Source organism: Motacilla alba, chromosome 1, assembly GCF_015832195.1.
Source record: "Motacilla alba alba isolate MOTALB_02 chromosome 1, Motacilla_alba_V1.0_pri, whole genome shotgun sequence".
Lineage (NCBI taxonomy): Eukaryota > Metazoa > Chordata > Aves > Passeriformes > Motacillidae > Motacilla > Motacilla alba.
Window position 1 is genome coordinate 1965630 of NC_052016.1, and position 25277 is coordinate 1990906.

General features: G+C 43.9%; 1 protein-coding gene across 2 annotated transcripts; it reads left to right on the top strand.

Moving 5' to 3' along the window:
• Positions 1-68: 68 nt before the first annotated feature.
• ZBTB21 (zinc finger and BTB domain containing 21) lies at positions 69-19645 on the top strand. Of its 2 annotated transcripts, none has more exons than XM_038144914.1 (2): positions 69-253; positions 11470-19645. In XM_038144914.1, the coding sequence occupies exon 2, from the start codon at positions 11483-11485 to the stop codon at positions 14657-14659; it is 3177 nt and encodes a 1058-aa protein (XP_038000842.1). In that variant the 5' UTR covers positions 69-253; positions 11470-11482; the 3' UTR covers positions 14660-19645. The 2 variants fall into 2 exon arrangements, with proteins under 2 accessions (XP_038000842.1, XP_038000832.1); XM_038144904.1 differs by lacking the exon at positions 69-253 and adding an exon at positions 1435-1520.
• The last annotated feature ends 5632 nt before the right edge of the window (positions 19646-25277 follow it).

The window sequence follows — 25277 nt, forward strand, 5'->3', positions numbered from 1 at the left end:
CCCCGTTCCCCCCGCCGTGCCCCCCCCATCCTCCCCCCCCCGCCGCGCCGCCCCCTCGCCCCCCGCTCCCCCCCGGCCCGGCCAATCGCGGCGCCGCGCACGTGACGAGCGCTCCCCGCGATGACCTCATCCCTCGGTTGTGGGATGACGTCAAATTCAAGATGGATGGAATCACGGCGGCGGCGGCGGCAGCGCGGGCTGAGCCCTGAGCGGAGGCGCCGAGGGGGGCGAGCAGGGGGGGGCGGCGGACAGGGTGAGTAGCGCCCGCGTGTCGCGCCCGTCCCGGGGGCTGCCCGCGCCGCGCGGGTCTCCCCGCGCACAAATCCGTCTTTTCCTGACGTAACTCTGAGGTGGTTTTTTTTTTTTTTTTCTCTCTTTTTTTTTTTTTTCCCTCTTTCCTCCTTCCCCCCCCTTTCCTCCACCGAGCGGGGATGCGGCTCCCGCGCGCATGCGCCCCGGTTACGAAACTCTTCCCCCCGTCCTTGGCGGGGCGCGGCGCAGGCGCCCGGAGCGGGCGGGAGGTGCCCGCGGCCGCCGCCGCCACATCGCCCGCCCCGCCCGGGCCCGGGCCCCGAGGGGGAGGCGCGGGGGAAGCGCTCAGGGCGCATGAGCGCGGCCGGCAGCGATGGAAGGATGGAAGGATGGATGGATGGATGGATGGATGGATGGATGGATGGATGGATGGATGGATGGATGGATGGATGGATGGATGGGTGGATGGATGGATGGCAGGAAGGCGGGGAGAGGCGGATCGGGAGCGGGAAGAGGCGCGCCGTCCTCCGGCTTGTCGGGGCTGCGGCGCCTCAGGAGCCCGTTACCCGCTGCAGCGGGGCGTGAGGGCCGCGAGGGTCCGGCCGCCGCAGGGCGTGAGGGACCGGTGGCGTGAGGGATACCAGGCACCGCTGGTGACGAGGACCGGCCGCCCGAGCGGGGTGAGGGACCGGCGGTGCGGCGCTTGCCCCTCCGCCGGCGGCTGCGGGCTCTTGCCCCGCTGCCATCCGAGCTCTGGAAGCAGAGAGGCGCCGGCAGGGCCGTGGCTCGGTGGCGCGGCTCCTCCCCGGTGTGTGTGGAAGGGAGAGCGCGTTTCATCTCCCCCCAGCGAGGTCCCCGCGTGTAAGTGCAGGCAGGTACCAAAGCTCATCGGTGTCTGTCAGTGCAGAAAGGGGAGGTGTCCGAGGATGGACCGGGCTCGGTGCAGTGGCAATGGCCGGGAGCCGATGCACAGACATTCCACCTCAGCATAAGAACTTTCCTGGGCAGTGACCGAGCACTGGACAGATTGTCCAGAGAGATTGTGGAGTCTCCCTCGCTGGAAGTATTCCAGAACCATCTGGACACAATCCTGTGCCATGTGCTCTGGGATGACCCTGCTGGAGCAGGGAGGTGGGAGCAGATGACCCACTGTGGTCCCTTCCAGCCTGACCCGTTCTGTGGTTCTTTAAACAAAGTGTGGCTTTGCTGCTCCGAGCACTCTTGGGCTGGATTATTCATCAGCAGGATGAAGCACATTTCGCATCCAGGTGGGGAAATCCTCAGTGGTGGGCTGTGCAGAAAGTTGTGGGAGGTGTTTTACCTGGTCACAGCTGTCAGAAAGAACTTTGCTATAATCCTCTGTAAAATCCAAGCTGATCTTATGTTCAGATTGGATGAGGCTCGTGTAAATAAACAGAAGAAAAACTTCAAGGAGTTAATATTAGACAGGAAATAATTGTGGAATGTGTGTGTACTGAGTAAGCTCATCTTAATAATTAAATAGCAATTGCTTTAGTAGCTCTTCCTTTTTTTTTTTTTTGGTAGTTGGACTCCCAGTGGAAGTAAGAGGTAGGTAGGCTGTACATCCAAGAAGAGATTGTGATGAATTACACAATCACAGAGCTTTTTGTGAATACACAGAATATCTTGTAGTTAAATTAAAATTAATATTTTATCCTTAGATAAATTAATGAATCTAGTAAAACTAGATTTTTTAAATGTATTTTTGTACAGGAAGTCTTTTTGATAATAAATCAGGAGTAGTAAATGCACACTGCAGGTAAATCTAGTACCGTTTTATGTGTAGGTCTAGTCTTCTGTTCTGACTCTGCTCAGACTGACAAAGTGCTCTGACTAAAATTTTCCACCAGCGTTACGCTGATCCTCTTGAGGGGAATTTGGAGCAAATTTAAGCAACTGTTTCTATAAACCTTGTTAGCAAAAAACCCCAAATTATGTGGCCATCTCTAGGGTGGAGGGGATCCGACATCCCCTTCTCTCTGATGTGTCTCACCCATATGCTGTAGAGTTGTAATTTCTTAAGAATATTTTGTTTACCTGTGGAAAGTCCAGCCATCCTGACTGAACTGTGACCATTTCAAGAGCTGTCATTTCCATGCTCTCAGTAGGGGCTTGCAGCGAGGTGTCACAAATTAGAACCTCTGGAGTTTTCAGCCGCAGAGCCAGACCAGGATTCCTTGGGGATTTCACCACTTGTGAGCTCCCCTGAATCTGCTTCAATGTTCAAGGCACCTCATCCTTTAGAACACCGTAGCATTCTTATGGAATATAAAGCAGGCAGCAGCTTTTAAGAAGTTCCCAAAGTCCTTTTTGTGCTGTGCATTCAGTGATAAATGTGAACTTTTGTGCCTCCTGTTCCCCCTGTGTAGGTTCCAAGTGCCAGGGTGATACTTTGCCACGTCCATCTCACACTGAGATCCCCCTGGATCAGTAGAAGCCAGATATTACTGAGAAATTAGGTTTTCTGAGCTCGTGGGGGTTTTTGTGTGTGATGCTAGAGAATACTTGCACACAGAGAATTATGTGCTCTGATCATCTGGCTGATCACACTGTCCTCAATATTAGTTAGGGGTAGATCAACCTTTGGATTTAAAAGGACAGCTTCACAGAAAGCCTGGAGCTTTCTTAGCTGTTTTGTTTTCAACTTCAGGATGTGAAGCAGTTACTTTTAAAAACCAGCCCTCTGTAGCTCTCAGGGTTTTGAAATTGGCTTTATCTGCAAAATGATGATAACTTCAGTGTGTGACCAAGGGTGGCCTCGGAGGGGAGAGGAAGTTGGGCTGTAATCAGCTCAAGGTTTGTTCTGCGCTGGGAGGGGCGCTGCTCTGAGTCACATGCTGCAGTTGCAACAATTTCAGCTCTCATTAAACTTTTGAGCAACTGCGTGCCTTCATTTTGAAATCTGCCTCGTGTCGTGATCTGAGATCCTCGCAGAGCAACAAAAGTCTTCAGAAGCAGCGAAGTCATGGAAGGACTGCACTATGCCCTGCTTTAAAACTGGTGTTCTGTGCAGGGGGGGTCCTTTCCACAGATTTGTTGTAGTTTAATATTAGTCTTTGTACTGCAGTGTTTCCATTTTTTTCCCTACTGATAATGTTAAACACATCGGTTCTCTTAGATTTTCTTTCAATCAGCAGTGAAATAAAAAGAAATTTGTTGCCTTTTCTTATTGACTACTTTCTGTATTTTGCTGTTCTGGACCAGTTCAGGCATATTTTATGAACAAGGAAAGAAAGTGTTGGACGAGTCTTCAATCTTCCTAAGCTCCTTCCATCCTCACCCCCATCAGTTCATCAGTCTTACTGCCCATCACAGATACAAGTTTTAAAATCCCCTGGTCTTGATTGTTGAGGGGTTTTCCCTCTGAGATGCAGTGAAACACCACATCCTTCTTGTGCAAATTCTCTCCACACACTCTGTGGTGAAAAGACATGAAAAAAACCTTTGCCCAAATAATGTTTTAAATGCCACAAAACTTTTCCTTTGCTAGTGATTAGTATACAACTAAATTGCATTCTTTGGGAAAGGAAGAAATATTTTTCCCTTTTCTGTCTGGGAGCATTAATCTCCTTATCCAAGGTTTATCAGTAGTGAACAGTGTGAGTAACATTTAGGTTGCAATTCATTCTCATCAACCTCTGACAAGTTGTGGTTACTGCTGGGACAGTTCTGACACAGGGCACGGTGAGTGTCTCCTCCACCCCCTCACATTCTGCTCTGGACACATTAGTGAGTATCTTCAGAGCCCTTCTATAAAACAGAGTACATGGACAGTAAATATGCCTCACAAAGCCCCCTTTAATCTAAATTAAGAGCCATGGAAGGAAAAGCAGCAGAATTACAGGGATTTCTAATCACTGCCACACTCAGTCTGTCATAACCAAAAGGAATTTGCTTATTCTGTACCAAGACATAACTCTGAGTGCAGTCCTTCAGCTGTTGAGGTTAAGGGCCAAATTTCCTGGAATCCCAATAAAAATATGACCATCTCAATTCTCATAAATACTTCTGAGGAGTAAAGAAAATACAGCGCTCTTGTTCATAGAGCTGGATTTTTAAATTATTTTTTTAAACTATGTAAGACATAGCCTACCTTCAGTTGCTTGTGGACTGGAGTAAACTGAAAATCTTCTACATGCTGTTCATGAGCTTGTAAATCTCTTAAGGTAAAACTCAGGTAAAATTGCTGTTTTCTTTCCTGTGTCATCTTCCCCAGTATCTTGGCCAGAATCAGTGATGGCTGAATGACATCCCTTCCCTGGGAGGAAGGTACCTGCATTCCCTGAATCATAACTTTCTCACTCAGAATTTTTCAGGCTCAGCTTTTATATTCTGCATTTTTCAGGTTAAATGTATGACCTTTCCCCCTCATGTCTCATTTTCTTAAAGAAACCTTAGTGCAAACACCATTCTGTTGATAGAATAGTGCCTTACAGGGAGGGATGTGTGACACTGTGCCTGTAAAAAGCACCAATATAATAATAGAAATATGATCACAATTCGGGCTTGTCATTTTTACTACACTAGCAAAATTAAAAGCTGTATGTATACAACTTTTTAACGTGAATTAGGCCAGTTAATGTGCCTCATCTAGTAAAGCAGATGACAATATTATTCCATTTGATAAGTACATCTCAGCATTGACAGTAAAACAATAAAATCAACGTGTAGAAATAGTAGAAGTGTACACATTTGGTCTACAATTCTTCAAATTTCATGCATCTCTTACCAAAAAAATGACAAATATTTCTGGGGATGAGATTTCTGTAGGTGTTTAAATTTGATGGCCATCAAGCCTTTCGGACTTGTCCCATCAGAGAGTTTGTTTGTAACATTACAAAACAAACTTTGCTTTGTATTTTGCATTAAAAAACAAACATTCCAAGGGAGTGAAAGATGAAGAACTCCTAGGGAAAGGTGTTTTTAAACTTTTTAATATTTTTATTTAGTTTACAGCAATTTGGAGGCTGAGTTACACACCTTTTAGTCGAGTCGTGGAGGCCAGGACAAACATCAAATTGTGTTTGATGTGATTTAATCTTCACTAAACGTTTCAGGAAGAACTTTGAGAGTCCCCAGCCAGCATTTCCCTGCCCTGTCCTTTCCATCCTGTCGCTGGATCCGCTCCCTGCTCTGACACAGGCAGCCCTTCCTCGGAGGGGGAGGAGGAGACACGGGCTGCTCCCTTGGACTGCTCTGGGAGCGAGATGAAATTGCACCCTGAGCTGCTGCTGGGTTGTAAACAAGAATGGGAATGACAAGAGGAGCTTTGTACTCTGACATTCTGTAGTTTGCTGCACGTCAGGGGGAGCTATTTTAAGTGTCAGAGCGTGAAACTTGAGGGTATGATCTGAATGTGAAAAGTAGCCTCTAATTTCTGAGTCAGTCTCATGTCTGTGTCAAGTTAACTGCTAATTATCTGTCTAGAGCGTAGGGCAAAATAGACTGCAGAATATTCGAACTGAAAGTAGGTTTAGATTAGGTATTAGAAGAAGAAAATCTTAACTGTGAGGGTGGTGAGGCACTGGCACAGATTGCCCCATCTCTGGAAGTTCAAGGCCAGGTTGGATGGGGCTCTGAGCAACCTGGTCTCTGCCCGTGGCAGGGGGGTTAGAACTGGATGGTCCTTAAGGTCCCTTCCCAAACCATCCTGTAAATCTAGGATTACAAAATTTCTTCTTTTTCTCTCGCTAAATTCTGCTTTTGTATGTGTGGAGGATAAATAGGTAGAAATTAGTCCATCGATTTCACACACTAGCAAGCATGTTATTTATCTGATTTTACGCTTGTCTTCATACCAGTGAGTCTCTCTGTGCTGCTGACCTACTGGAAATGAGAAACGTTTGTTCTCTCCTCATGGAGAGTTCACAGTGCTGTCTGCAGTGGAAAACAGCAATAGCAGTGAGATCTCATTTCATTAAATCCAGGAAGACAGAGCCCCAAAACTTGCAGCAAGAGATAAATAAATAAATAAATAAATATTTCAGTCGAAAAAGATTCTAGAAACACAATATTGCTATGTGGGCTTGCAGCTTTTACCTCCAGGTTTTGGGAGTATACAGGGAGATGTGCAAATCTGTATGTGCTGTGGGAGAGTATCTATGTTGCAAAGGCTGTTGATGGGAGAAGAGACATTTTATAAACTGTTGTCAAATTCAAATCATAAAATCCAGCATAGGGTCCTTGGGTAGAAGCTTAAGCAGTGTAGGTTCCTTTTTCATCTGGACTTGTGATAGACAAGTGGGGGAACTTTCTACTCTTCTGGTGTCTGAAACAGCACCAGAATTGTCAGAGCCATCAGATCTCAGCAAAGCTGTCAAATGAATGCAACATTGCTGCATTTTCCAGGGGATGCCCCAGGCTGAATCTTATAATCCACATTTCTTTGCTTTCTTTAGTGGGTTTGTCCCTGCTATGCTTCTTGTGTGTTTCACCTGTTGAAACCGTGTTCAGTGTCTGTCTCTTCTGTGTGTTTCCTCCTCCATCCTCATATTTTCTGCTTCCACCTGCACTTCCTCGCAGCCCTGGCACCTCCTTGCTGCAATATTGCATCTCAGGGAGGGTTTCAGAACATCATCTTTGCCACTGCCCCCCCAGCACGCTGTTAACGGAGCTTCAGCTGACAGTGATTTCCTTGCTGTGGAATTCAGCAGGCAACACCAACATCTCTTAGTTGCTCATGTGTTTGAGGGCGCAGCTGTTACACTGAAACCACACATAAATATCTGCCTGATTCTGTCTGGGATGTTTCAGCTATAAAGTCGGTGGCTCTGTTATTTCTCAAGGTGAAATTTCAGATGGAGGAAGCTGATGGAGCAACTTCCTGACAAAGAATGGGCAGGTGCATGGCTCTTCTTGCTGGAATCCTGATGCTCATCTGACCTCTCAGTTAGCTGAGTAAGCTGCCTATCCTAGAAAATAGCAAACAGGTCTAAAAATCTGGAATGATTTTGTTTGTTTGTTTGTTCCCTGCTTAATTTTAAGGAGTTGAATCAACTTGCTGGGAGCTCAAATGGGCAGCAGAGCTGGTGAAAGGAAGGGGAGAGCAGCACAGGGCTGTGAGGAGATGTGAGAGCAAGGAACAGAGGAAAGGAAGGAGGAAAGGGACAGACGAAAGGAGCTACCACTTCAAAGGGAGGTTGCTGTGGAAGATAAGAAACTGTTGGGCCTAAGATTAAGCTTTTTCACCCTTCCCTTGTGAAGAGCTTTCCTGAGACTCCTTTTATTTTACAAAAGTTATTTTAAAATAGTAGAGGCATCTTTTTCTGTCCTTGTTCAAAACATAAAATAAAACCAATGTTATACCAAATATGGTACTTAGGCTTTCGAAATCTAGTTTTCTGAGATCAGTGGAGGGCTGTTGAAGGAGGGAATTAGAGGACTGGAACATCTCTCTTACAAGGAAAGGCTCAGGGAGCTGGGACTGTTCAACCTGGAGAAGGGATGACTGAGAGGGGACCCCATTAATGTGTGTAAATATCTAAAGGGGGAGTGGCAAGAGGGTGGACCAGGCTCTGCTCCGTGGTGCCCAGAAACAGGACAAGAGGGAATGGGCAGAACTGATGCCCAGGAACTTCCACCTGAACATGAGGAAGAACTTCTTCCCTGTGCAGTGACTGAGCACTGGATCAGATTGTCCAGAGAGGGTGTGGAGTCTCCCTCTCTAGAGATGTTCCAGATTCATCTGGACACAGTCCTGTGCTGTGTGCTCTGGGATGGCCCTGCTGGAGCAGGGAGGTTGGACCAGCTGACCCACTGTGGTTCTTTCCAGCCTGACCCATCCTGTGATTCTGTGAAGGCTGACACTAAAATCTCTTCTTGGCCTCCTGAAGGTTCCTGCTGCACTGGCCCTTTCTGGGTCTGCAGTCTAAACTTAGTCACTGTTCCTCCTGAGGACCAGCAGCTGCTGTGGCATGAAGCACCTGCACCAGACTGTGGGAGATTTCCTGATGTGCTCCTGCTGTTTCCATGATGTCACCTGAACATCATGGAAGAAAAGAAGAAAGCTTTGTTTCCAGTCAGTAGTGAAGGTGGCTGGGAAAAAAAGGGTGAGAGAGAATAAAAGCAGATTATCTGGAGGAAAGATCTTAGATAGCTAATCACAAAACAATCTACAGCTGAGAAGCAGGAATAGTCAAACACCTGGAACCAAATCTGGTGTTACAGGAGACTGCCAGAGTTGTGTATCTGCACAAGCTTTTGTGTGGGGCTAGGCACAGGCAGCCAAGCACTGGCTTTGGGGAGCCAGTTCCTGTCTCCTGTGGCTGTTCCTATTGCTGCCTCTTCAGCTATGCCAGTGCAATAGTTCCCAATGTGGTTCACTATAAAAATCGACTAGCATTTGAAAAGAAATAATGTTGGGTGTTTATTTATTGTCTGTTCTGCTACGTCATGCAGGCCTGCAAATATTTGTACTGGCACAGCTGAAGGAGGAGTGACCTGCAGTGTGCAGGTAAAATGAACACAAGAGAGCAGGGATGACTTGGATCAACTTTGTTATAGAAAGGTATTCATGTAGTGAAATTTTAACACTTTGTACTCTTGACTCGGGTATTCTTTGGGTTGATTTTTTTTTTCCCTACTTCTAAATATTCCAGGCTTTCACATGATTCGGGTAAACGTGTTCAAATGGCTCTGCGAAACAGTTCTGGTGTGTTTCTTGCTATTGTTTGTTTAATTTCTGCCTGTTGTGTCTAGAGGCTATTAAGCTGAAAGTCAAGCCCTTGAATTAGGAAATACCAGGATTAAAGCTGCCTTTGGAGGATTGATTTGGTCCTTTGCCATTTGTGTACGTTGCGGCCTTGGTTACTGTTAAAGTGACAGCAGGGATGTTTATGTCTGCGGTGTTTCATGTGATGAATTGAAGTTGTTGTAGGAATGAAGAAGGAAACTGTGGCCAGAAGGATGGGTGACTGCTGGATTCTGCTTTAGTCCTGCTGATTTTACACCACTCTCTACTGGTTACACTGCACTGCTGGGTTCCGTGGGCAGAGGGACACATCGTAATTACATGGTGTTTATTCTGCCAGCTTAAAAACACAAGGGCAAAGCAGATTAAAATGAAAGATCTTAAAATATTTCAAAACATTTGACTAATACACTCTATTTCCACCATGTCCTTGAAGTGTGGGGATGCAGCAGCTTCTGTTGGGTGTCTCTACACCACAGTTAAAGTTTCCTAAGCTCTGTTCATCTGCTGCCTCCATTTACCTTCTGCAACTTGCATCCCAGAGGAATCACTTGAGTTAGCAGACTCGCTTCCAGATGAAGGGAAAGATGCCCTCCTGGAGCACTTGCAACTCTGTAAGTGTTAATGGATGCTCAGGCCATGAAACTGGATTAGGGCCAGCCACACTCTGCCACTTTAAATTGCAGTGGCATCCACAAAGGAGGAGGGTAATGAACCACCATCCTCACACGCCCACCTCCATCCTCCCAGTATTCTTCAGTAAAACACAGAAAGCAAAGCAAACCAGATTGCTTTCTCAAATTGAGATTGACTGCACTGCTTTTTATAGATGGAGGTGTGGGGGAATTATGCATTATAGCTATCTAAGGTGAATTAAGGATAAATTAGTGTTTATGAAATGACACTGCAAGGCACTGAAATACTCAGTAAAGACTGATCTGGTGAGGGAACAGCATCCTGGTTTTGCTGTTGCCATGTCACTATGAACTCATTTGGTATTTTTAGGTGTAGAAGTGGTAGCTCAGTCCTTGATATGTTCAGTGCCCTGAGATACTGCATGCAGCATCCTTTAAGTCATTTCTCAATAATACCAATTTACACTTTGATCATTTATTTATACCCCTTAGTTTTAAGATTTACCATCCTCTTTTGTTAGCCATGGGGTTGTAGCTTCTCAGTACTGTTTTTTTATTTTGATAAACTTTACAGTTTTGCTTGTTAGCTGATGAACAGTGAAACCTTTTTGTTGTAGTTGCATATATCATGTAGTAAAAAGTAGTTTCTCAGATCAGCTGTAAAAGTAAGAGAATTGCTTTTGACAGACACATCATTGACTTGTTTTACAACCACCATGGAGGTACTGTAGAGAGTGTCCATGAAAAAAATAAGAGAATTTAATATTGTTGATTTCTCTATGTGTGTTCTTGTGCACAGATAAATAAATTGCAACTCCTGCCATTGAATTTCTTTGTTTAACTTGAAACCTGGTTATCTTGTTTTGTTAAGCTCTCATCAGGAGCAGTACATTGAGTTATCAAGACATACCAAGTATGGAATGGGCTGTGTTTTGAAGTACATGGATCGTGGAGATTTCTGCACTGCAGCTTAATTTGTCCTTATGGTACTCTTGGATGCAGCCAAGGGTAACTGTTCCTCAGATATACGGGTTGTGGGCACAAAGTGCTCTAATGCTAATGAATGAAACAGGCATTTCAGTTCTCTGGTTGCTTTTCATCCTGAGCAAAGCAATGCTGGGATACTTTGGTGAAAACTGACATTTCCCAGAAACCAGGTCCTGCCAGTGCAGTCTTAGGTGACACACACAGTTAGCAGTAGATATTAACAGCACTTATTAAGCACAAGTAAACATTATTAATTTAGATTACAGACAATAATGCTGTTTCCTTCTCCCTTTCCAATATTAATGCCCTTTCCATCATCCTATTAAAAGTGACAACAAAACCCCCTTAATTTGTCTGGTCAGCAGGAGACTGTCAGGGTTGCTTAGCCTCAGAAAGGTGAGTCGCTATAACTAAGCTTTATATACCTGATCCAAGAGTCCAGAGTTTATCAATCCACTTGTCAAGATAGATCTTTATAAAGCTGAAGCAGAGAAAGAGATGATCAAGAGTGAAATGATTGAACTGTTCCTCCCTGTGGAGAGGTGTATTACAGGAAGAGAACACAGCCCATCCATCCATCCATCCATTCATCCATCCATCCATCCATCCATCCCCCAGTTAGTTAGGTGAAATATCCTTGGTGTAAGATTAGCAATTAGAAGGCTATTTGAAAGTGGGCAGATAAGCTGGTTTTTCCCATGCCTGTGCTTTTTTGGAGCTACCAGTGGTGTTTCAGTCCCAAACCTTTCCTCCACACAAGCTGTTTCTTTAATTGCTGTTTGATGGTGGTTCAGCCAGTTTACAAAGTACAGGAGATGTGTTTACTTTGTCTCTAACAGTTCATATAAGGAAACCTACAGCTTTGTTGTTGTTGTTCTTTTTCAGGGACATCAGAATCATGGAGGGGCTCTTGCATTACATAAATCCAGCACATGCCATTTCCCTCCTGAGCACCCTGAACGAGGAGCGTCTCAAGGGACAGCTGTGTGACGTTGTGCTGATCGTAGGAGACCAGAAATTCCGAGCTCATAAGAATGTTCTGGCTGCCAGCAGTGAATATTTCCAGACTCTGTTCACAAATAAGGAGAATGAGTCTCAGTCAGTGTTTCAGCTCGACTTTTGTGAGCCAGATGCTTTTGATAATGTGTTGAACTACATTTATTCTTCATCCTTGTTCATTGAGAAAGGCAGCCTCGCAGCTGTGCAGGAGCTGGGCTACAGCCTTGGAATATCTTTTCTTACAAACATTGTTTCCAAGAGTCCTCAAGCTCCTTTTCCTTCGTGTCCTATGAAAAAAATACTCTACCAAGATGAAGATGAAAGTAGTTCTCAGAAGAGAAGTGTCATCGTCTGTCAGAACAGAATTGAAGCACAAGCAAAAAGCGTAAATCAAACACAACACGACTTAAGCCATGCTCCTAAACCTTCACCCTCTGTGGCTGTCAAAGCTAGCAGCAGACCACAGGTAACAAAACCAACTGAAACCCTTCACAGCTTATCACTGACTGAAAGGAAGTGGCTGAAAGAAGGCCCTGTGAGCTATACAAAGGTTCATGAAACTTCTGGAACTGTGGAGGATCAGAGCAGAGGTGCTTTAGTGAAAAGGAACATGGTGCTGCCTCAGATGTCTTTGGCAGAGAAAGAAATGGCAAGCGGCGAGCCAGGAAGCAGCGCTCAGCTTCTAAGAGGAAAAGTTGCAGAGATGTCACTGAAAAGACCACGTCCACCAGTCTTGTCTCTGCGTGGGGCAGCGGAATCCACATTTTTGTTGCGAGAGGCAGGAAAAGGAAATGGTCAAGGGGAAGACAGGAATTTGCTCTACTACTCCAAGTTAGGGCTGGTAATCCCATCTAGTGGGTCTGGCCCAGAAAACCAAAGCATTGACAGAAGTGGGCCCCTTGTAAAAAGTCTCCTTCGAAGGTCACTGTCCATGGACAGCCAGGTTCCTATTTACTCACCTTCTGTTGACCTAAAACCTGCACAGGTATCCTCGTGCTCCTCACCGGGAACTAACGATTCCCAGAAGACATTTAATGTTGCATCCCAAAAGTCATCCTCGAAAGAGTCATCGGAGAAGTCGGCCTTGGATGAGAAGCCGCAGGTAATACACCCACATCGCCTTAGGTCTTTCAGTGCCTCTCAGTCAACGGATCGGGAGCTCGCTTCCCCTCTCTCGGAGGTGCGGATCAAAACTGAGCCCAGCAGTCCCCTCTCAGATCCTGCTGAAATCATACGAGTCACAGTGGGTGATGCTGCAGCATCGGCAAACAAAGACTTTGCTTTTAAAACTGAGGATGACCGTAAGGAACCAAGCAGACTTCCGGCCAAAAGGAGGTTCCAGGATGACAGGAGGCTACCGTTCAAGAAGCTGAAGGCGGATGAGCAAGGTTCTCCTGGCTCAGAAGAGAACTTTGAGGAAGGCTCGAGCCCCACGCACCTTGATGCCGATTTCCCTGATTCTGATGTCAGTAAAGATGAATACAGTGAGATGGAAGAAGCAAGACCAAATAAAAAATTTAAATGTAAACACTGCCTTAAAATTTTCAGATCAACAGCAGGTCTTCATCGCCATGTTAACATGTATCACAATCCAGAGAAGCCCTATGCTTGTGACATATGCCACAAGAGATTCCACACCAATTTCAAAGTGTGGACACACTGCCAGACGCAACATGGAATCGTGAAGAATCCCTCACCAGCTTCCAGTTCACACGCCCTTTTGGATGAAAAATTCCAAAGAAAACTGATTGACATAGTGAGGGAGAGAGAGATCAAAAAAGCTCTGATTGTGAAACTAAGACGTGGCAAGCAGAGCTTTCAGGGCCAGTCGGCTTCCCAAGCACAACAAGTCATCAAAAGGAATTTAAGGTCGAGAACCAAAGGAGCCTATATTTGTACCTACTGTGGGAAAGCTTATCGTTTCCTCTCCCAGTTCAAACAGCACATAAAAATGCACCCTGGGGAGAAACCCATCGGAGGGAATAAGGTTCCTAAGCAGAAAGATCACATTCATATTGAAAACCCAGTGGAAAACAAGGAGGTTTATCAGTGCCGTCTCTGCAATGCCAAGCTCTCCTCACTCATTGAACAGGGAAACCACGAGCGGCTCTGTAGAAACGCCACTGTCTGTCCTTACTGCAGCCTTAGGTTTTCCTCTCCAGAGCTGAAGCACGAGCATGAAAGCAAGTGTGAGTACAAGAAGCTGACTTGCCTTGAGTGTATGCGCACCTTCAAATCATCCTTCAGCATCTGGCGTCACCAGGTTGAAGTTCACAATCAGAACACAATGGCTCCATCAGAGAACTTCTCTTTGCCTCTCATGGATCACAACGGAGAAGTCACCAGTTCGTCACGGCTGCCTCCGCAGTCGGAATCCAATAAAATGAACAATTTTGCTGCCGCAAAGGAGGACGGCGTGTTCAGTGACTCGTCAGAACAAATCAATTTTGATTCTGAAGACTCTTCGTGCCTGCCTGAAGACTTAAGCGTTTCCAAGCAGTTTAAAATCCAGATCAAAGAAGAGCCTGCAGATGACATAGAGGACGAGGTCACCGAAACGAGCAGGGAACCTAAGGATGTAGTCTCCAAGAAAGATCCCAGTTTGTGGCCCTGTGAAAAGTGCGGGAAGATTTTCACCTTGCGCAAGCAGCTGGAGCGCCACCAGGAGCTCCTGTGCTCCGTGAAGCCCTTCATCTGCCACGTGTGCAACAAGGCCTTCCGAACGAATTTCCGCCTCTGGAGCCACTTCCAGTCTCACATGTCCCAGGCTGCAGAGGAGTCCGCCAATAAGGAGCCTGAGATATGTCCACCAGCTAATTCCCCATCACCCCCGCCCTTGCCCCCGCCACCTCCACTCCCCAAAATCCAGCCTTTGGAGCCCGACAGCCCCACGGGCTTGCCGGAAAGCTCCGGCACCGCTGAGAAGCTGTTCGTGCCGCAGGAGTCGGACACGCTCTTCTACCACGCCCCGCCGCTCTCGGCAATCACCTTCAAGAGACAGTACATGTGCAAACTCTGCCACAGGACTTTCAAGACGGCTTTCAGTCTCTGGAGCCACGAACAGACACACAATTAGCTTTAACAGAACCCTTGCAGAGCTGGTTTGGGGGGGCTGTGCTCAGGATCTCAGAGGCCTGCCACGAATTTCAGAGGATCAAAATGAGGATGATGGTGGAAAATCTGGAATTTGTGATGCTGCTTGGATTTGGAGATTAGGGAGAACTATAACGTGGTTGGTAGGTAGAAAGCAGAGTAATTTAAAATACTGTGGTCTGGGATCTAATAGTAACAGAATAAAATTTTATTTTATTTCATTTGACACTGAAATACAATTGCATCTGGATTGTATGCATGGATCTTCATCCCGTGATGTTGGTGTGTGCGTGTGTATTATATATAAAGTTACATATTCAATGAAAGAGAAACCACAATTTGGATTCTAACTGTGAGCTTATAGTAGTGAAATACTGTAACCAATGTCATAATTCGTTTTTCAAAAAGAAACCCACACACACAAGCTCCATGTGAGTGGTTGCCATGCACTGGCAGTTTGGGAGGAAGTGGATGGAGTGTCTTGCTGTATTGACTTAGGTCTTAGAAACCTTTAGCAATAACAAATAAACCTCAAGTTTGAGTAATCTTGATGCTATTGGATACGAATGTTTGCTATTTTAAGGGAACATAGAATTGTTTTGTTGTTGTATGGAACTTGTGCAAATTAAAATAGAATCTAAAGTCAGCAATATTATTAAGATTTTATATAAGAAGTAGCAGCGAGCCTGCTTTCAGCCATTTAATTATAACTTTCTGAGGAAAATTGACAGAGGGGGTACTTTGCTTTATATAATGTCCCAAAGACTAATTTCCTATGGATACCTGGGTAGCTGAAGTCATTGTGTAACAGCCATCATAATGCAAGTGGTACTGTTTATACCATGAACTGAGGTTGGACGGATGTCAGACAAGTTTCATAGTTTTGTTTCCACTATTTGTACAACTGTTTGTAATTTTGACTACAAAGGAATGTATAACTATTAAATCATCAAGAGAGAGCTCGTTAAGGGACAGGAGATGAGTTGTGTTTCTAAACACAAGTTAATAAGCTCAGCCATGAAGTACAAAGATACGTTTTAACAAAACCTAAAAATGTAAATATTTATATAGACACCTGTATAAATGAAGAAGTATGTATTTGAAATTTGTATTAAGCGTGCATATCCAGCTCAAAGCAGAGGAGAAAATCACACTACAATCACTGCATTTTATGGATACAATGCATATAGAGTAGTTCTTTCTGCCGCTTTACTCATGTGTGACTGTGTTGCAGTTTTCCAATTTGTTGAAAATCGTGGTAATAATGGGCTGCAGATATTCTGTGTGCTTCCATTATTTTACCTCAAATGGCAACTGGAGCATCTGGTATAAGTAGGATCACACATATTTACTAGGAGCTATTGTAAGGGTCCAATTTTTTTCTGTAAGTCAAGGAAATATTTACCCAGAAGTAGGAGGTGAACCAACAGTGAGAATTATTTTGCTAGAATTTTAACTTAGTGGAGGGGTGGTGGGTTAGAGTGAGCATAAATGATGCAAACTGTGTTTATGATCCTGACCAGCTTTCCCCCTGCAGGGTTGAGAGAGGGGGGCTGTAATTGCACACTGCTGAGTCAGAGCTCAGGCTGTGTCCACCGACACCAGCAGCAGTTTGGTCACCAGTTTCAGGGGGAGCAGGAGTGAGGCTTGAATTCCCTGTGCAACCATGTGTGTAACTGTTTTTTCAGTACCCCGAGTTCAAAAGGTAGAATTGCAAGCTGATGCTGAGATTCAGCAAAATCAAGCACAAGTGTTAACTCCTAAGAATCTGAGGATGGGCACCCTTAGGCACACACCGGATTTTTCTCAGTGAAAGCCAAGCGTGCCACCTTTTTTTTTTTTTCCCAACAGATATTTAACTATTTTTCCTCTAAGTGAAGTTTGAAAGAATTAGCTCAGGATGGACCCCTGATTTTTTTCAGCTACCAAAAAAAATTTGCAATGTTAATTTCAAGCCTCTTCAGCTTCATTTTTCTTATGATCTAAAATTGCTACTAGACACCTCTGAAAGTAACATGTTGTTCTTTTTTGTCCTCTTTCAGGCAAACTGTGGCTGAGTATGATTAGGCTAATTTGCTTGAGTATCAGTTAAACTCTTTCAGTGGCATTGCAGTTAAAACAAGGTACTTTCTTAATAGTGACATTTCCAGTTACTGACTTTTTTATTCCACCTAATAAAACTATAAATTTCTTTCTTAGCAGAAACAATTTCAGAATAAAATGGTTATTGCACTTAAACCTGGTTTTAAAAATCAGAAAAACACAAAGCCTTGCTAAGTACCCTTTATATATGTTAAAAAAAATCTGTGTGTATAAAATATGAACGTGTTTTTGTAGAATGGTTCCTAAGTTTTCCCCAGTGATTCCTCTGCACAACAGCCTGAAAGTTGAGCTATAGCCTTTTAAAATTCAGTGTGCTTTCTGAAGGAAGGTGGCAACCAGCTCAGCTGGGTCTCAGCCATGGCACTTCCAGCTGGGATTCTGCTCTGTGCTGTGATGATAAATTCTGCACACTTTAAATCAAAACCTTGTGCAACATCTTTGAAGAAACCCTGACCTTTTTCCTAGTGTACTAGGTGTTATAAAGAATCCATAAAATATTTTTGGTCTAAGTAGCCTCCTAAGTTTTTCTTCTGTTGCTTTGGTTTTGAGGGGGTTTTTAAAGTTTTGTTTTCCACTTTGAGCGTGTTCTGTGTGATTTTTTAATTTTTTTTTTTTTAATTTGGTTCCTGTTGTTTAGTAAAGGAATTCAGGATCTCTAAAATTTAAATATGAGATGTTTATATAGCAGTTCTGGTTTTCTATTAGCTTTTATACAGTATCTTAAAAAGCCCTTGATAGAAGTGTTTATTTTGGAGGATATGGAATAAATATGCTTCCACTTATATAACTTTAATATATGTCTTAAAATTTAAATTATGGGAAAAAATGTTAGTTGCTTGTTTATAAATAAAGGTCTTTTGAAGAGTGTCTAGTTTGGCCACAGCCAAAATAAAAGGCAAATTTATTGATGCAAAAGCCTGTTTTCATCATATTTTGTTTAATTTTATAGCTGTGTATTGAAGTGACAAAAAGTTAGAGGTCTTGTTAAATATAAAAAAGTGTTTTGCTTTTTTTTTTTTCTAAAATTTGTGACAGGAACGTGCAGATGTTTTAATATATAGATTAGAATCTATAATTCTGTCCTTTTTTTGCTATTTTTATAACCTATCAGATAAATCTCAGAGAACTATCCTGCTTCAGTGGGAGTGGAAACTAGTGTTGCATTTCAGGGGAGCAGTGTTGAGCCATGAAATGTATTTTGGTTTGGGACTTTATTTTTTCCTTTCAGGCACTGTGTTGGCAAAGCCTCTAAGCCTATCTTGAGTCCATTAGGATCAGTCTTTTTTTTTTTTTTTTTAATTGTTCTGTGCAACTTCTTTGCTGAATTGGGACCATGACCAACCTTGGAAGTGAGCAATGGCAGCAAAACACAGGAACCAGTGACAGAACTGTCTCTCGTTTTGGGTTGTTGGTGAGGGAGAGCGAAACACCCCGTGGCAGGTGATGGAGGAGACAACCTGGCGAGAGGGTGAGCCCAGAGTTTGTCTGGGCTGTTTCAGAAATGAGATGTTGCATTATCTGTGACCCCAAACAGCTGTGGGAGGCGAGGCAGGAACATCCAGGAGGTTTTTTTGCCTGATGTTGTTCATTTTCCCCGAGTGGGACGCGTGGGTTTGCCCCAAAGCTCTGCGTGTTCTCTGTCGCTGTTCCAAGCTTCCAGTGTTAAAAGGAGTTCCTCCCATGGGATAAGGACAGACTATGCCTAATTTCCTGGCCCTAACAGTGAGGCTGCAAATATCTGGCATGAGCCTGTAATCTGGCATGTGCCTATACTGTTCAATAAAATTGTTTACATTTTCCTACCAGAAGATTTAGGTAAAAATCAAAACAAGCTTAGGGGGTTGTTTTTTGTTGGATTTTTTTTTTTTTATCTGTTTGTTTTGGTTGGGGTTTTTTTTTTTTTAGTGTTGCTGTTATTGAATCAGTGTTAAAATATTTTTTTTCTGTTGTTGCTGAACACAGCCTGATAGTATTTTTAATGTTATTGATTCTTGTTTATTTAAAATGACTTGTGAAAAACTGTACTGTAACTGCTCTACGGAAAGGGACACTATCAAGAGAAAGGCTGGGTACAGAAAATGAACATACCTATATTAGAAATGCTTTATATTAATAAATAATATTGAAGAATTTAAAAACAAATTAAGTTATAACACGCTGCTTGGGCATGAAAATCCTATTGTGGCAGCCTCAGTTGTTGCGAGGATGTCTGAAAAATGTAACTGAATTCTGTGGGTTGAGCTGATTTTTCGTGTTGCTTTTCCTCTCACTATTCCAGAATAAAGGACCCAATCCTTTTTTTTTCCTTTTCCAGACTCTCAGTGATACACATTAACTTTTAAAGACACAAGCTTCCCACTATTGCAGCAGCAGCTTTAATTCAGATATGTACAGAAAAACCAGAACAAATCCTCTTTCTCAGCGTTAAGTGCAAAATACACATAAAGTACATATTTTAAGGCTTATTCTTGACAGTGTCCCTTTTAAAAAGCAGGAAAATGGGATCACTTTAAGTGCTTGGGTACAGGGGAATAGTTTCCTACTAGAAATTGGAATTATCCAATATATTTTCTAGAGAGTTTTCTGGTTAGTTACACAAAATCACTTGTCATTTTAAAGGATTATAGAAGTAAGACAAGCAACTCTGGGTTTATAATCCTGTATACCTTATACATTCTGTATCTGTTCAATACACCAGGATGGGTTTTTACTTTTTTTAGGACTGAGACTTAATAGCTTAAGGCAACTTTTTCTTTAATGTAATGTAAATCCATTGCTGCTTTGTACAACTTTTTCTACTGTGTGTTTTCTTTACTTAGATCTTGACTAAGAAATGTTGACGTCCAATAAACTTACACTTTGTTTCTTTTGAGTCTCTGTGTCTTCTGCTGGGATCTCTTGGCAGAGGGTGGTGTTATTGTACAAACCATTGTGTCTGCAGCGTAGGAAATGGGTTTGTAAGAGAGCATCTTTTGTTCTGTTGGTTGGATGGAAGTGCTACTTGTACATTACTAAAATAATGAGGGGGGTTGTTTGTTTTAGTAAATGCCTCCCTGAACCTTTTACTGGAAAATGCAGGAAAACCAACTGCTCCAGACAATCTCTTAAAAACTTGAGCGCAGCCCAAATCCTGCTTCGTGTGCAATCAGTGATTTGTGGGAGGAAGTGTCTCCATCTAAAACCGGACTGAGCCAGATGTTTGAGAAGACACAGCAATGCTTCTGGTTTTGCAGCACTCTCCAAAGCAGTTTTGCTGCATCAATGTCCCTCTTCAAAACCCTCTGTGTGGGAAATGTAGTGTGTGGATTCCCATAAAGCAGGGAATGAGCTTTTTATCTTTGGGGAATGGGGTTTACTCTTTTCCTGTCTCCACACTAGGTGTGACCTGTCTTTGAGGACACTTAGGGCAGTTTTCTTTACCTCTTGGACTCCACATTTGCTGTTTTTTGCCACTTTTGCCTTGTGCAGAATTAATGTCCCACAAGTTTCATGCAAATCCCTGCCTGGGTGTCAAGAAATGGTGTCAGTGGGACACCTCAAATCCAGTGGGAAGGATCAGATTTGCGCAGAGGATGCGCCGAGCACCCACCTGCACTTTTTACCCCAGCACTTGTCACTGTGTGTATGCACTGCCCTCTCAGAGGGAGCAGGGCAGTGGCTCAGGTGGAACACAGGGCAGAGCTGAAGGAGCAGCTCTGCCAAAAATGGTTGGATCAGGGCTTAAAAGGGCACTCTGAGCTCAGGAGGATTTGGGCCTCTCCTTGAAAATGGGGACAAACGGCTCGTGGTCTGTCCCTCTGTGGGGTATCCCTGCCCCTCATGTGTTAGGGGAGCTGTGGAAAAGGCAAAGAGGGTGGAGAGCTGCTCTCTGACCCACTGACAGTCTTAAATCCCCAAAGATATGGCTCTCTCTTTCTTCTTTCAGATCAGAACAACTCCAGCTTTTCCTGCGTCCAGTTAATACTGACACACGGTCCTCTCCATCAGAGTTTCAGCACAGACTGACCTCTGCTAGAATGGTTCACAGAAAATGCTCCAGAGAACAAAAAGCCTGTGTTTGACATAAAACTCAAGAAACAAATCAGAATTGTTAAAAGTGACTGATAATGCCACGAGCATTGCACCTGTTTTTGTGGTTATTTTTGTTCCAATTCCAGCTGTCCCCTTCTAAGACAGTTGGTGTGCAAACAAATCCAGCAATGTTGACTTTTCCATTCATAGGGTTGTTCCATCTATCATTCCATATACAAACACAGGAGCATCCTTACTATTAGACCAACAGGGATAATATTTCTGTTTCCAGTCCTGAAATACTCCAGCAATAAAAATTTTCAAGGTGTTGGCTGTAATGAAGCAACACACACAACTTTTATTTCAGTTTCATTTTGCACGTGTGGAAAGAGTACACTGAAAGGCAGTTTCTGCTGACAAAGAATTTGCTTTAAATTGCCTCTGCAGTTTTGATAAACCTTTAACAATTTATCAATGTCTTGTCAGTCCAGGATCTGGGATGGATTCAGCTCTTCAGTGTCACGGAGCCCTGGTTGTGGTGAGCAGCTTGAGCTGATAGTTGAGGGCTCGGGATCTCACCCAGACACATGCATCTCTCCAGTGAATTCCACTGGTGTTAAAAACCTGCTGGGATTTCTGACATCCAGGGATGCTTCTGCTGGAAGGAAGAGACCATGCTGGGGTTTGCAGGCTCTGCAGGCAGATGGCTGAAGGAACAAAGGACTACAAGGCAGAAGAAGAGCTCAGAGAAAGTCCAGTGACAACAGCAGGAGAGTGTAAGATACAGAGGAGAGCACGCTGTGACCCTGCCAAAAAAAACAGCAAGAAAAAAACCAGCCTCTATTTTAAGGTCTCATTTGTGATTGATATGGCTCTTTTTGGTTCCCACTTATTCCCTTCTTCCCTAATGAATGAGTGCTCCTGGGGTGTGACACCTCTAACCCTTTTTGGCTACCAAACTGCATTTATTACTCTTGTCATCCATTAATTTATCCTATAAAATCTATGAAACAGTTTATTGGAAAAAAAACCTACCCAAAAGATATTTAATAATATTTCTTCTACAGCCTTGCACCAGGGGAAGTTTTGGTGCTCTTGGAACAATCTTTGAAGACTGCACATGCTGAGGGCTTCCCCAGGTGTGACAACCACAGCTGTGCAATATTTGCTGCTGCTGCTTCTTTACTCATCAATCATCCGAGCAGCCAAATGGCACAAGAAGAAAACTTTGCCTTGTTAGCTCACATTGAGGTTATTTGTTTCAGGAGAAATTTGACAGAGGTCTGTAAAGGCATGTAAATACATTTTTTAAAAGCATGAGGAAAAAAACCTGTAAAATACCAAATTCTAAGTCTGGAGGAGATTCACAGATACTAAAATGAGATCTGAAATTGGGTGTATTTAACCAAATATTTACTACAAGGCTTGAGGGAGGGAGAATCACACAGAATCTTTGTTTCATGGAGATGATCCTGTAATCTATTCTGTGCCTCTAATGCTGTGTACAGGCATCAAGGAGGAGACAGAAACAAAAGACTGCACCATCACACTGAAGGTGAAACCCTCTCTCCATATATGCACAGGTCCTTGGATTTTCTTATCTGTCCAGCTGAACTGGAGCATTTTCACTGTTCCTCTGGAGGAAGGCATTATTAGGAATATAGGAATCCTGTTGGTTTCCTACAAAATTCCTTTTTGTGCTGCTGCTCTCAGTCTAAAACGTGAAGATGTCTTTTGCTACTTCCCGAGTCCTTTCTGATGTCCCACACTCCCAAAGCCAGCTGGTCCGAGTGTCCTCAATGTCCTCAAGCATTTGTCTGAGGGGCTCACGGGTGTTTGTAGTGCCCGGGAGAAGCGCACACTCCTGGCAAGTCCCAGCATCAGCTCCTCTGGGGATCCTGGCGCTCTCTGGTGGAGAGAAAAGAACTGGATCCAGCAGTGAAAAAAAAAAAAGGAGAGGAAAAAAATTAAAAAAAAAAAAAAAAGGCAACTTGGCGTGTTTTAGTTTCTAAAAACTCAGGGTATTTCACTGAAGTTTTGGTCAATGTCTTTTTAGAGAGTTGTCATCATAGAAAAAATAATAGTCCCGAAAATTATTTTCTTTTTTTCCATTGCAGTGCCAGGTACATTCCAAGCAAAATGTCTGCTGTTAGTCTTTGTCACTTTTGCAAAATTGTGACCACTCAGGAATAGATTAACTACCAGATATGGAATCACAGAATGGTTTGGGTTGGAAGGGACCTTAAAAACCATCCAGCTCCACCCCTGCCATGGCAGGGACACCTTCCCCTGTGCCAGGCTGCTCCACCCCAGTGTCCAGCCTGGCCCTGGGCACTGCCAGGGATCCAGGGGCAGCCCCAGCTGCTCTGGGCACCCTGTGCCAGGGCCTGCCCACCCTCACAGGAAAGAATTTATTCCTAAAATCTAATCTAAACCTGCTCTCTTTCAGTTTGAAGCCGTATTTCGAGAAAGGTAAAAGTGACATACTACAGGGAAAAGCAACGTTGTTGTAATAATGACACTTATAAATTATGGCACTTATAAAATTAGTGGGTGGTATATGAGTGGGCTGTGGTTAATGCAAACATCATGGTGCCATTATTTGTTTTCACACGTTCTTTTTCCTTGTGTTCTGGTTTTGGGTTAAACCATGACCCCATGAGAGGCTGCATTATTGGTGCATGAAGGGCTTCAAAAGCGAGTACAAGTATCCAGGGTGAACCAGCTTGGGCCAACTCAAATAGAAATGAAACATGGCTCTGCAACTTTACTTCATATCTTAATACATAATTCAAAATGATGATTGGTCAAAATAAAGCATTGTGACCCATCTGCTCTGAAACTTAGCCAATTTGTCAACAGTTACATTCATGGTTGTTTTTTTCAAGACATTTTTAGGACCAGACCTGTATTTTAATAACAAAGCCAGTTTCTGATCTGATGAAACACTCAGCTCCTGGCAGTGCATCTCCTGAAGCAATTAGGAGATGTAGGCATTTGGGCAAAGGAGAACCAAATGACCCTAAATGAATTGCAGTTTTCCTGCTATGAGGTCATGGTGGACACATTACTTTTTCTTCTACAGAGATTGGTGTTTGGATAGATCAGATGTCTCCTGATTTTGCAAATGAACTGAAAATAAGAGCAGTTAGGTGGAGGGCTAGTGATGTCATCACCTCTGAGCTTTTTTATACGGAGCAAAACTCCTTCATTAAGAAGAGGATGTTCTCTGGAAGACACGAGTTTGGAGGGTTATTCCAGATCAAGAATCAGATGTGTCCCAGCCTCCTCATCCTCATGCCAGCTCCAGCTTATGGAAGCTTGCTTGGTGGCACATCCCTGGTGCCAGGCTGCTGAGCACCTTCCAAAGAGGCTTCTGGCCATCCCACCTGGCCCTTGCTGCACACCTTTGCACACCCATCACCCTCCTCCTCAGACAGCTGCAGCAAAGACTCACAAGCGGTGACTCGGACTGATGGGATGTGTCCCACATGCTGAGCCTCACCTAGAAAGGGGCTACAGAAAACAGATTGAGTCCACATGAGGGCAGGACAACATGGGGGACCGGTGTTCTGGCTTTGTGCCTCTCCTGGCCCCACAACTCCTGGGCAAACCTGCCACAGCCAGCGGGAAGAAGGACGGGGCTGTTCCCTGTCTCTGGGAGAAAGGCTGAAATGCTGCATGTGAAAGGGGAAGTGGTCTCCTCTTCCATGAGGGGACATGCTCAGGGATCACATTTCAGGAATGAAGATTTCCAGGACTGCTTCTGCCAGCAGAACTGTCAGTGAGGAGTATGCAGTGGGTTCCACCACAGGCTGAGGCCATAAAATCTCAATGAAGACATTATAATATAATATAATATAATGGTTAGACATCACACAGAGTCCTGGAATGCTGCAAAAAGCTCTGCCGGCCAAAGTGTAGTTTTGACAAACTAAGCATATTTTACACTGTTACACTCTCCTGACAAAGCCCCTGTATCAAACCTCCTGTTAGACTGCATGAATGGCCTCTTATGAACCTTCTCTTTCTTTCATGTAGAAAACAGACTCTGGAGCACAGAGGCAGACAATCAGTGGGAAAAGTTTGTATCGATTTTATCTCTTTGCAATGTATTTTGGAATTTATTTTAATTCCAGTGACTGAATATACTCTTTTTTTTTTTTTTTGTAAATTGTTGTGTTCACAGCTTTAAAAATGAAATTTATTAAATAACCATGATTAAATCAAATAACTATAAGCTATGATGCTTATTTCTATAACGTGGGACTTGGAGTAATCTCAGATCCAACATGGGATGGGCATGATCCAACATGAGTAATCTCAGATCCAACACTTTCCAGTGCTGGAGTGGTCGAGGAGGCAGTGCTGACTTGAGGCATTTGAAGGTCTCTTCCAACCTTGATGAATCCGGGACTCAGGGATTGCCCCGGGCCAGGTGCAGCACCTGGGCCTTGGCCTTGTTGAACCTCGTGAGGTCCTCATGG